At 40.8% G+C, this 12,349-nt stretch overlaps 1 protein-coding gene across 3 annotated transcripts in view; it reads right to left on the reverse strand.

Annotated features, from left to right (window-relative positions):
• The window catches only part of rb1cc1 (RB1-inducible coiled-coil 1), a 193,915-nt gene that overhangs the window by 87,842 nt on the left and 93,724 nt on the right, over positions 1–12,349 (reverse strand). For all 3 annotated transcript variants that reach the window (XM_059980959.1, XM_059980953.1, XM_059980943.1), the window contains exon 12: positions 8,872–8,975. In XM_059980959.1, coding sequence (XP_059836942.1) covers positions 8,872–8,975 — 104 coding nt within the window. The remainder of the gene's footprint in view (positions 1–8,871; positions 8,976–12,349) is intronic.

Here is a 12,349-nt window from a genome sequence, read left to right on the forward strand (position 1 = left end):
GAGGAACAGGGAGTGTTGAGGAAACAGAGAGACTGCAGAGAGACTTAGATAGTTTACAGAAATAGTCAAAGAAGTGGTAAATGAAATACAATGTTGGAAAGTGTATGGTCATGCACTTTGGTGGAAGAAATAAACGGGCACAGACTATTATTTTGAATTCAAAATGCAGAGATGCACAGGGACTTGGGAGTCCGTGTGCAGGATTCTCTAGAAGTTAACCTCAAGGTTGAGTCGGTGCTGCAGAAGGCAGATGCAATGTTGACATTCAATTCCAGAGGTATATATTATAAGAGCAGGGGTGTGATGTTGAGGCTTTATAAGGCACTCATGAGATCACACTTGCCAAGTATTGTGTGCAGTTTTAGGCTCATTATTTTAGAAAGGATATACGGACATTGGAGAGGGTTCAGAGAAGATTCACGAGAATGATTCAGGAATGAAAGGGTTACCACATGAGAAATGTCTGGCAGCTCTTGGGTTGTATTCCCTGGAGTTCAGGAGAATGAGGGGGGGGATCCCATAGAAACATTTCAAATATTTAAAGGCCTGAACAGATTAGATATGACAAAGTTAATTCTCATGGTAGGGGAGTCTAGGACAAGAGGGCACAACTTCAGGATTGAAGGGCATCCAGTTGGAACAGAGATGCAGAGAAATTACTTCAGTCAGAGAATGGTAAATCTGTGAATTTGTTGCCATCAGCAGCTGTGGAGGCCAAATCATTGGGTGCATTAAAGGCAGAGATAGATGTGTTCTTGATTAGTCAGGACATCAAAGGGTATGGGGAGAAGGCAGGGGGGTGGGTATGACCAGAAGAATTGGATCAGCCCATGATTGAATGGCGGAGCAGACTCGATGGGTCAAATGGCACACTTCTGCTCCTATCTCTTGTAGCTTTATGGTCCTTTAAAACATAGGAGCAGAATTAGGCTATTCAAAAGACAACAGACAGTAGGTGCAGGAGTAGGCCATTCGGCCCTTCTAGCCAGCACCACCATTCACTGTGATCATGGTTGATCATATACAATCAGTACCCCGTTCCTGCCCTCTCCCCATATCCCTTGACCCCGCTATCTATAAGAGCTCTATCTAACTCTCTCCTGAATGCATCCAGAAACTTGGCCTCCACTACCTTCTAGGGCACAGCATTCCACATATCCACCACTCTCTAGGTGAAAAAGTTTTTCCACATCTCTGTTCTAAATGGCCTACCCCTTATTCTTAAACTGTGGCCTCTAGTTCAGGACTCACCCATCAGCGGGAACATGCTTCCTGCATCCAGTGTGTCCAATCCCTTAATAATCTTATATGTTTCAATCAGATCCCCTCTCATCCTTCTAAATTCCAGTGTCTACAAGCCCAGTCGCTCCAATCTTTCAACATATGACAGTCCCGCCATTCCGAGAATTAATCTTGTGAACCTACGCTGCACTCCCACAATAGCAAAAATGTCCTTCCTCAAATTTGGAGGCCAAAACTGCACACAATACTCCAGGTGGGGTCTCACCAGGGCCCTGTACAGCTGCAGAAGGACCTCTTTACTCTTATACTCAATTCCTCTTGTTATAAAGGCCAGCATGCCATTAGCTTTCTTCACTGCCTGCTGTACCTGCATGCTTGCTTTCATTGACTGATGTACAAGAACACCTAGATCTCGTTGTACTTCCCCTTTTCCTAACTTGACTCCATTTAGATAGTAATCTGCCTTCCTGTTCTTGCCACCAAAGTGGATAACCTCACATTTATCCATATTAAACTACATTTGCCATACATTTGCCCACTCACCCAACCTGTCCAAGACACCCTGCATTCTCATAACATCTTCCTGACATTTCACACTGCCACCCAGCTTTGTGTCATCAGCAAATTTGCTAATTTTTAATCCCTTCATCTAAGTCATTAATGTATATTTTTAAACCGCTGCGGTCCCAGCACCAAACCTTGCGGTACCCCACTGGTCACAGCCTGCCATTACAAAAGGGACCCGTTAATTGCTATTCTTTGTTCCCTGCCAGCCAGCCAATTTTCAATCCATGTCAGTACTCTGCCCCCAATACCATGTGCCCTAACTTTGCCCACTAATCTCCTACGTGGGACTTTATCAAAAGCTTTCTGTAAGTCCAGGTACACTACATCCACAGGCTCTGCCTTGTCCATTTTCATAGTAACATCCTTAAAAAACTCCAGAAGATTAGTCAAGCATGAATTTCCTTTCATAAATCCTTGCTGACTTGGACTGATCCTTCTACTGCTATCCAAATGTGTCGAAATTTCCTCTTTTATAATTGACTCCAGCATCTTTCCCACCACTGACGTCAGGCTAACCAGTCTATAATTCCCTGTTTTCTCTCTCCCTCCTTTCTTGAAAAGTGGGACAACATTAGCCACCCTCCAATCAGCAGGAACTGTTCCTGATTCTATAGAACATTGGAAAATGATTACCAATGTGTTCACGATTTCTAAAGCCACCTCTTTAAGTGCCCTGGGATGCAGACCATCAGGTCCTGGGGACTTATCAGCCTTCAGACTCAGTCTATCCAACACCGTTTCTTGCCTAATATAAATTTCCTTCAGTTCATCCTTTAGCCGAGTTCCTTTGGCCACTATTACATCTGGGAGATTGTTTGTGTCTTCCCTAGTGAAGACAGATCCAAAGTACCTGTTCAACTCATCTGCCATTTCCTTGTTCCCCAGAATAAATTCACCCATTTCTATCTTCAATGGCCCAATCTTGGTCTTAACTATTTTTTTGCTATTCACATACCTAAAGAAGCTTTTGCTATCCTCCTTTATATTCTTGGCTAGTTTATCTTCATACCTCATTTTTTCTTGGTGTATTGCCTTTTCTGTTATCTTCTGTTGCTCTTTAAAAGCTTCTCAGTCCTCCAGTTTCCCGCTCATCTGCTATGTTATACTTCTCTTTTATTTTTATACTGCCCTTTACTTCCCTCGTCAGCAATGGCCGCCCCTTACTCCCCTTAGGATCTTTCTTCCTCTTTGAAATGAACCGATCTTGCACCTTCTGCATTATTCTCAGAAATACCTGCCATTGTTGTTCCACTGTCTTCCCTGCTAGGGTATTGTTCCATTGAACTTTGGTCAGCTCCTCCCTCATAGCTCCATTGTTCCCTTTGTTCAACTGTAATACTGACACATCCGATTTTCCCTTCTCCTTCTCAAATTGTAGGTTAAAACATATTCACCCCATCCAGTCTTCCATCCTATTATGGCCGATTTATTACCTCTCTCAATCCATTCGCCTGCCTCCACCACTTGACATTTAACACCCTTTCTAATTCAAAACCTATCAACCTCTGCTTTAAATATACCCAATGACTTGGCCATATACAGCAATGTATTCCACAGCTTCACCACAGTCTGGCTATAGAAATTCCACCCCATCTCTGTTCAAAAAGGATTTCATTCTATTCAGAGGCTGTGCCTTCAGGTCCTAGACTCCCCCACTTTAGGAAATGTTCTCTCGATGTCCATTCTACCTTGATCTTTCAATATTCAATAGAGTACAAGAAATAAGGTGGATGATCTTCTTGTACTACTACAGATTGTAAGATATGATGTTGTGGCCATCACCGAATCATGGCTGAAGGATGATTGTAGTTGAGAGCTGAACATCCAAAATTACATGTTATATCAGAGGGATAGGAAGGTAGGCAGGGGGTGGTGTGGCTCTGCTGGTAAAGAATGGTATTAAATCAGTGGAAAGATGTAACATAGCATTGGAAGACATTGAATTCTTGTGGGTTGAGTTAAGAATACAAGGGTAAAAAAAACCCTGATGGCAGTTATATACAGCCCTCCCAACTGTAGCTGGGATGTGGACCACAGATTATAACAGGAAATAGAAATTGTGTGTCAAAAGGGCAATGTTATGATAGTCATGGGAGACTTTAACATGCAGATCAATTGGGAAAATCAGCTTGGGAATGGATCTCAAGAAAATGAGTCTGATGAATGCCTATGAGGTGACTTCTTAGAGCAGTTTGTCATTGACCCTACTTGAGGATCAACTATACTGGATTGGGTGTTACGTAATGAACCTGAGGCAATTAGGGAGCGCAAGGTAAAAGAACCCTTAGGAACCAGTGATCACAATATGTTTGAGTTCAACTTGAAATACGATAGGGAGAAAGTAAAGTCTGATGTATGATGAATTTCAGTGGAGTAAAGGAAATTACAGTGGTATGAGAGGGGAATTGGCCAAAGTAAATTGAAAGGAGATGCTGGCAGGGATGACAGCAGAGCAGCAATGGCATGCGTTTCTGGAAAAAAAAATGAGGATGGTGCAAGACAGGTGTATCCCAAAAACGAAGGAATACTGAAATGGCAAAATAGTAAAACCATAGCAGATGAGGGATGTCAACGCTAATGTAAAAGCAAAAGAGAGAACATTCAAGAAAGCAAAAAATCAGCAGGAAGACAGAGGATTCGGAAGATTTTAAAAACCTACAGAGAGCAATTAAAAGAATAATTAGAAGGGAAAAGATGAGATATTAAAGCAAGCTAGCAAACAATATCAAAGTGGATAGTAAAAGCTTTTTTACTTATGTAAAAAAATAACAGATGAGACTTGATATAGAATCACTAGAAAATAAGGCTGGAGAATGATAACGGGGACAAGGAGATGACAGATGAACTAAATGAGTATTTTACATCAGCCTCCACTGAGGAAGACACTAGCAGTGTGCCAGATATTATACTGTAAGTACAGTTACTATTACAAGGGAGAAGGTGCTCAAAAAGCTGAAAGACCTAAGGGTACAAAAGTTACCCAGTCAAGATCAACCATACTCTAGATTCCTGAAAGCAATACTGGTAGAGATTGTGGTGACATTAGCAATGATCTTTCAAGTCATTGGACTCTCATGTGATGTCAGAGGACTGGAAAATTGCAAATGTCACTCACTCTTTAAGAAAGAAGGAAGGCAGCAGAAAGGAAATTATAGACCAGTTAGCTTGACCTCTGTGGTTGGAAAGATGTTGGAATCAATTGGTAAAATGAGGTATGGAGTACTTGGTGACACAGGACAAGACAGGACAAAGTCAGCATGCTTTCCTTAAGAGAAAATCTTGCCAGACAAACTCGTTGTAATTCTTTGAGGAGATTACAAGTAGGATAGATAAAGAGGATACAGACAGAGTGGATATTGTATATTCGGACTTTCAGTAGACCTTTGACAAGGTGCCACATATGAGGCTGCTTAAGATCCCATGGTATTACAGGAAAATTACTAACATGGTTAGAGTATTGGCTGATTGGTAGGAGGCAGCAAGTGGAAATAAAAGGGTCCTTGTCTGGTAGGCTGCCAGTAACTAGAGGTATTCCACAGGGGTCGTTGCTGGAACTGCTTCTTTTTATGCTGTATATCAATGATTTAAATGATGGAATAGATGGTTTTGTTGCAAAGTTTGATCACTTAATTACAGGAAGGATATTAATAAGGTTGAAAAGAGTGCAGAGAAGCTTTACAAAGATGTTGCCGGGACTTGAGAAACTGAGTTACAGAGAAAGGTTGAATAGGTTAAGACTTTATTCCTTGGAGTGTAGAATAATGAGGGGAGATTTGATATAGGTGTATAACATTATGATGGGTATAGATAAGAGTAAATGCAAGCAGGCTTTTTACATTGAGGACAGGGGGGAAAAAAACCAGAAGACATGGGTTAAGGGTGAAAAGGGAAAAGTTTAAAGGGAACAATAGGGGGAGCTTCTTCACACAGAGAGTAGTGGGAGTGTGGAATGAGCTGCCAGTTGAAGTGGCGAATGCAGACTCACTTTTAACATTTAAGAAAAACTTGGACGGTACATGGATGAGAGGGGTATGGAGGGATATGGTCCAGGTGCAAGTCAGTGGGACTAGGCAGAAAAATGGTTCGGCAGAGCCAAGAAGGGCCAAAAGGCCTGTTTCTGTGCTGTTATGTTCTATGGTTCTATGATACGAAGATTGGTGGAGGGGCAGGTAGTGGTGAGGAAACAGGCTGCAGAATGACATAGATTAGAAGGATGGACTAGAAAGTGGCAAATGAAATACAATGTTGGAAAACACATGGTCATGCACCTTGGTAGTAGAAATAAATGCGCAGACTATTTTCTAAACAAGAGAAAACCCAACAATCTGAGATGTAAAGGGACTTGGGAGTTCTTGTGCAAAACACCCTAAAAGTTAACTTGCAGATTGAATCAGTGGTGAGGAAGGCAAATACAATGTTATCATTACTTTCAAGAGGTCTTAAATACAAGAGCTGGGAGGTGATGCTGAGTGTTTATAATGAAATAATGAAGCCTCATATTGAGCATTATGAGCAGTTTTGGGCTCTTCATCCAAGAAAAGATGTGCTTGTATTGGAGAGGGTCCAGAAGCAGTTCACAAGAATGATTCCGGGAATGAAAGGGTTATTATACGAGGAACATTTAATGGCTCTGGGTCTGTACTCGCTGGAAGTTGGATGATGGAGGATCTCATTGAAACCTTTCGAATGTTGAAAGGCCTGGACAGTAGATGTGGAAAGTATGTTTCTAGGGGGTTCTAGGACAAGAGGGCACAAGCCTCAGGATAGAAGGATGTAGTGAAAAGATGCAGCAAAATTTCTTTAGCCAGAGGATAATGAATTCTTGTAATGTTTACCACAGGCAGCTGTGGAGGCCAGGTCGTTAGGCATATTTAATGCAGAGATTGAAAGGATCTTGACTGGACATGGCATCAAAGGTTATGGGGTGAAGGCTGGGTAATGGAGTTGAGGAGGGGAAAAATACGGATCAGACATGATCGAATGGTGAAGCAGACTCAATGAGCCCAACAGCCTAATTCTGCTCCTATATCTTATCGGTCTTATGGAAATAGTGAAGATTCCACTACAGCAGAATCCAGAACCAAAAGGGACATTATTGCGTCAATCACACAAAAGCAATCATATAGAAGTCAGGTGTTGGTTTTCCTACAATTTTTACTATAATTACATTACATTCTTTTAATAAATTTAATCCCAAAGCACTGAAAATTGTAGCCTTCCGAAAATAATGAATGCATATAAATGACAGCACATTGCCATTAAGAATATATGGCTTACTGAACTCATATACAAGAGAATCACTTTTAAAACCTATACTTTTGTTTTTTCCTTTCATCTGTTAGATTTATCATGCTCTATGGTTTGTTCCAATTCTATGCCTGGCCTAGAAATTTAAATAATTCAACCACTTATTGACAGGGAGATGGTAGAAAGCTTTACCAAGCAAAGGAAGAAAGTGTTCTTAGACTTAACATTCTCAATGATTTTAATTTTGCAAGAGAAAGATGCCTTTTAAAAATAATGCAACCTATTTTCAAATTGAGCAGAGTGATTACTGAACTAGTATTAGGTAAAACATGAATGCCTAAGAATAAATACAGTCAGCCCTCCTTATCCACGGATTCAACCAACTGTGGATTGGAAAAACCCCGAAGTTCTCTCTCCAGCACTCGTTGTTTCAGCATGTACAGACATTTTTTTCCTTGTCATTATTCCCTAAACAATACAGTATAACAACTATTTACATAGCATTTACATTGTATTAGATACTATAAGTAAACTAGAAATGATTTAAAGTACAGGCAGTCTTTAAGTCAGATTTGTACGCAAGTCGGAACAGGTACATCTGGTATTATTTAGCCTCAGTCAAACATTTGTCCTAGTATATAGTATATATTTTACCTTTCTATGCATATAAAACACTGAAGAACTATATGTATTTTAATAATTAAACCACTGCGTTGCTTAGTAATAATTGTAGTTTTCATCAGGGCAGGGCCTTTCACATGCTCCATATTCTCACTTTATCCTTTAAAATTGTTCCGATCATTGACCGACTGTAGCCTAACGTTTTTCCAATGATCGATGGCATTTCACCTCTTTCCGATCACTTTATTATTTCCACTTTATTTTCAATTGTGATCATTTTCCGTCAACGAAACAGAAACACTGCAGATTCAGCAGCAGGCGAGGGTGGTGGGGCTGAGCTCCCCCGGGTCCTAAAGTCCACCTGCACCGAGACAGGTTACATAAGGGACTTGAGCATCCAGAGTTTTTGGTATCCATGGGGGGTGGGGGGGGGGGGTCCCAGAACCAATCCCCTGCGGATAAGGAGGGCCGAATGCACTACTGCACTACTACTGAAGTTGCAACACAACTCTCATCCCATAACTAATATATTTAACGCTCTTCAAAATTATACTGTATGCAATAATATAATCATTTCATAACTGCCTATATCCAAATAAATTGCAACACAAGCAAAACATTCCTTTCATCCTGGTTAGCAGAGCGCTGGGGTGGGGGGTGGGGGGGATGTTGGCATACCTAAAAAAAATCCCAATACTGCCTTAGTGCTAGACTGAAAATAGTCAGAATTGAGAATTCAGATACTATTACGCTCAACTGCGAAGTTTTCTGCCCCATTAAAAAATTACTACTATAACAATTCTCCTTTAAAATTCTCCTAAAGAATACAATTTTATAAAATGCACTCATGACTCAGGATACTTAAGAGGCCTGTCATATTCAGCTGGTAATGTTAGAGCTTTTTTCCATTAAAGTCACAGTTCAATCAAATCAGATAGGACCGCATTCTTCAATGGCTTTAGTTACAAAACTATTTTTAAAAAGGAAATTTCCATTTCTATCACACTTTAAAGGTAATCTGAACTCATTCAAGTACGTTGAACGCTAGAAAAGAATAAAACTGGTGCATATAATCACAGTATGTATATGAAAGTAATATTTTGTTTCTAAGGTTTTATACAAAGGATCAACACTTTAGGTCTTCATATTTGGATTGTTTTGCATCAAGCTCGAAGTACTCAATGTGCAAGTTACCTGAGAAATGGCTGAACTTCTGAAGGGCAACACGACTGCAGAAACTGCAAATCAGTCAAGGATACATCAGGAAGCTCAAAATCAAACATACGAGGCTTGTGAGTCTGCAACAATTAAAGTTAGTAACTTAAATTAATAATTTAGTGCTGTTAATGATTCATAGAACATAGACTACAGCACAGTACAGGCCCTTCAGCCCTCCATGTTGCACCGACCCATATAATCCTTAAGTACTAAACCCACACTACCCCATAACCCTCTATTTTTCTTTCATCCATGTGCCTGTCCAAGAGGCTCTTAAATACTCCTAATGTTTTAGCCTCCACCACCATCCCTGGCAAGTCATTCCAGGTACTAACAACCCTCTGTGTAAAAAACTTACCCCTGATGTCTCCCCTAAACTTCCCTCCCTTCATTTTGTACATATGGCCTCTGGTGTTTGCTATTAGTGTCCTGGGAAACAGGTACTGACTATCCACCCTATCTATGCCTCTCATAATCTTGTAGACCTCTATCAAGTCCCCTCTCATTCTTCTACGCTCCAAAGACAACAGTCCCAGCTCTGCTAACCTTGTCTACTGCCCTGGGAAGTTATGCCACTGCTTTCTGCACCTGGGTTGGGTCTTGTATCTTGCAAGAAGCATTGGGGAACTCTGTTAATGTCATGAGGGCATGACTTTTGTTGCTGGGGGGGAGAGTGTAAGGGATTTCTTATGTTACTGTGTATGTTATTCAAAATGGCTTCTTTGTTAACTAAAAGTAGGAATGCTTCTTTGTTATGGTAACTGGTGAGAGAGTGCTTTCTCTCGCAGAGCACTCTCACAGCTTGTTTGGGTTATAATTACTGATAATGAGAATTGTATTCATTTGTTAACCAATTGGGATACTCTTGTTACTCTTTCTTGTGGGCCTGTGAGCGGTTGTTGTGTGGGCTTATAGGGAGTTGGAGAGGAGATTGCGAGGAAGGTGGAGGGTGCTGGATGCGCTCTGGTCGACCACCGAGGTTGGTCCCAGGCATGCGGGTCATGGAGGTCGGAGGAGATCAAATAGCGGACCGAAAACTTCGGTGGTTGAGCTCCAATGATTGTGCACTAGTTGACTGAACCCTGTTAAGTTCTGGCACCTTTCCTTTCTTTTCTTTCATATATATTGTATCGCTATTAATCACTTAGTTCTAGTAAGATTTATAAACAGTATTCTGTAAACGTACATGGTGTGCGGTTTGATACTGTGTGTGAGAGTTTGTATTAGTGTGCATTTCACAGAATCCACATATATGGGAGGAGGGTGGACGAATTTTCCCCTAGACATACACCAGCCAATCACGTGAGCATTACACTTGCTTCATATGACTTGTTCTCCAAACCAAGCAACATCCTGGTAAATTTCCTCTGCACCCTCTCCATAGCTTCCACATCCTTCCTATAATGAGGTGACCAGAATTGAACACAATACTCTAAGTTCAGTCTCACTCATGAGCTAACTATGATGGCTTCTTACATATGGAGTTTTTTTTAAGTGGAAGAAATGGGAGTATCTTAATCTGTGCTAGAATTGCTGTAAGTTTTATAAATAACACTTTTCAGAAAAGAAATAATGTAATTTCTAAAGTAACAAAAGACAAAAAGTTAAGCTACTGTCACATAGCAAAATTTAAAGACTTGTTAGGTGTAGATCTGCTAGGGATGAGATCTCATATTTTGTCTTAACAATCTTTGCCAAGCTCCCAGCAGTTGACGAGATAACTAGCCTCCATTAACACTGACAATCAGAGACTGGCCCTCATGGTCTACAAGATACATGTAGAAAGCTTTTAGGCTGCAAGATACAGGAGAAGTAGTATGCCATTTAGCCCATCAAGTCTGCTCCACCATTTTATCATGGCTGATCCATTTGCCCCCTCAGCCTCAATCTCCTACCTTCTCCCCATACCCTTTCTTATCAAGAATCTATCAACCTTTACCTTAACTATACCCAATAAATTGGCCTTCACAGGCTCCCGTGGCAACAAATTCCAGATTCACCATTCCCTGGCTAAGGAAATTCCTCATCTCTGTTCTAAAAGGACGCCTCTCTCTTTGGAGGCTGTGTTCTCTGGTCTTAGTCCCTCACCCCAGGAAACATCCTCTCCACATGCACTCTATCGAGGCCTTTCACCATTAGATAGGTTTTATTGAAATTACTCCTCACTCTTCTGAATTCTAGTGAGTAGAGGCCTAGAGCCATCAAAGGTATGAAAAACCTTTTAATCCAGGAATCATTTTTGTTATCATCCTTTGAACCCACTCACGTCAACAAGTTGTTTCTTAAATAAGGGCCCAAAACCTCTCAAAACAGTCCAAGTGAGGCCTCACCTGTGCTTTATAAATCCTCAACATTACATCTTCGCTTTAATATTCTAGTCCTCTCAAAAGGAATGTCAACATCACATTTGCCTTCCTCAACACCAACTCAACTTGCAAATGAACCATTAGTGAATCCTGCATGAGGATTCCCAAGTCCTTTGCACCTCAGATTTTCGAATTCTTCTATCAAAGTGTATGACCATATATTTCATGACACTGTATTCCTTCTATCACTTCTTTGCGCCCATTCTCCTAATCTATCCAAGTCCTTCTATAACCTCTCTACTTCCTCTAAATTACCTGCCCTCCACCTATTTTTGTACTGTCTGCAAACTTAGCCAAAAAGCCATCAATTCTGTCATCGAAGTCATTGACATATTATGTAAAAAGCAATCCCAACAGAGACCCCTGGGGAACACCACTAGTTACTGGCAGCCAACCAGAAAAGATTCTTTATTCCCAGACTTTGCTTCCTACCAATCAGCCAATGCTCTATCCATGCTAGTGCTTTTCCTGTAATGCCATGGGCTCTGACTTGGAAAGTAACCATATGTATGGCACCTTGTCAAAAGCCTTCTGAAAATCCAAATACATAACATCTATTAATTCCCTTTTAAATTTACTGCTTGTTATTTCTTCAAAGCATTCCAACAGATTTGTCAGGCAAGATTTTCTCTTAAGGAAACCATGCTACCCATGACTCATTTTATCATGTGCCTCCAAGTAACCCAAAACCACAACCTTAACAATAAACTCCGACATCTTTCCAAACAATGAAGTCAGACTAACTGGCAAATAATTTCCTTTATTCTACCTCTCTCCCTTCTTGTGACATGTGCAATTTTCCATCCTCCCAGAACCACACCAGGATCAATTGCTTCTTAAAGGATCATTACTAATTCCTCCACAATCTCTTCAGCCACCTTTTTCAGAACCCCATGACATATACCATCTGGTGCAGGTGACTTACCTACCTTCAGACCAGTTTTCCAAGAACCTCTCCCTAGTAATGGTCACACATTTCAGTCTGCTGACACACTTGAACTTCTGGTATACTGCTAGTATCCCCCACAGTGAAGACTGATGCAAAATACTTATTCAGCTTGTCTGCCATTTCCATGAACCCCATTACT

The sequence above is a fragment of the Hypanus sabinus genome, chromosome 1 (genome assembly GCF_030144855.1).
Source record: "Hypanus sabinus isolate sHypSab1 chromosome 1, sHypSab1.hap1, whole genome shotgun sequence".
Classification (NCBI taxonomy): Eukaryota; Metazoa; Chordata; class Chondrichthyes; order Myliobatiformes; family Dasyatidae; genus Hypanus; species Hypanus sabinus.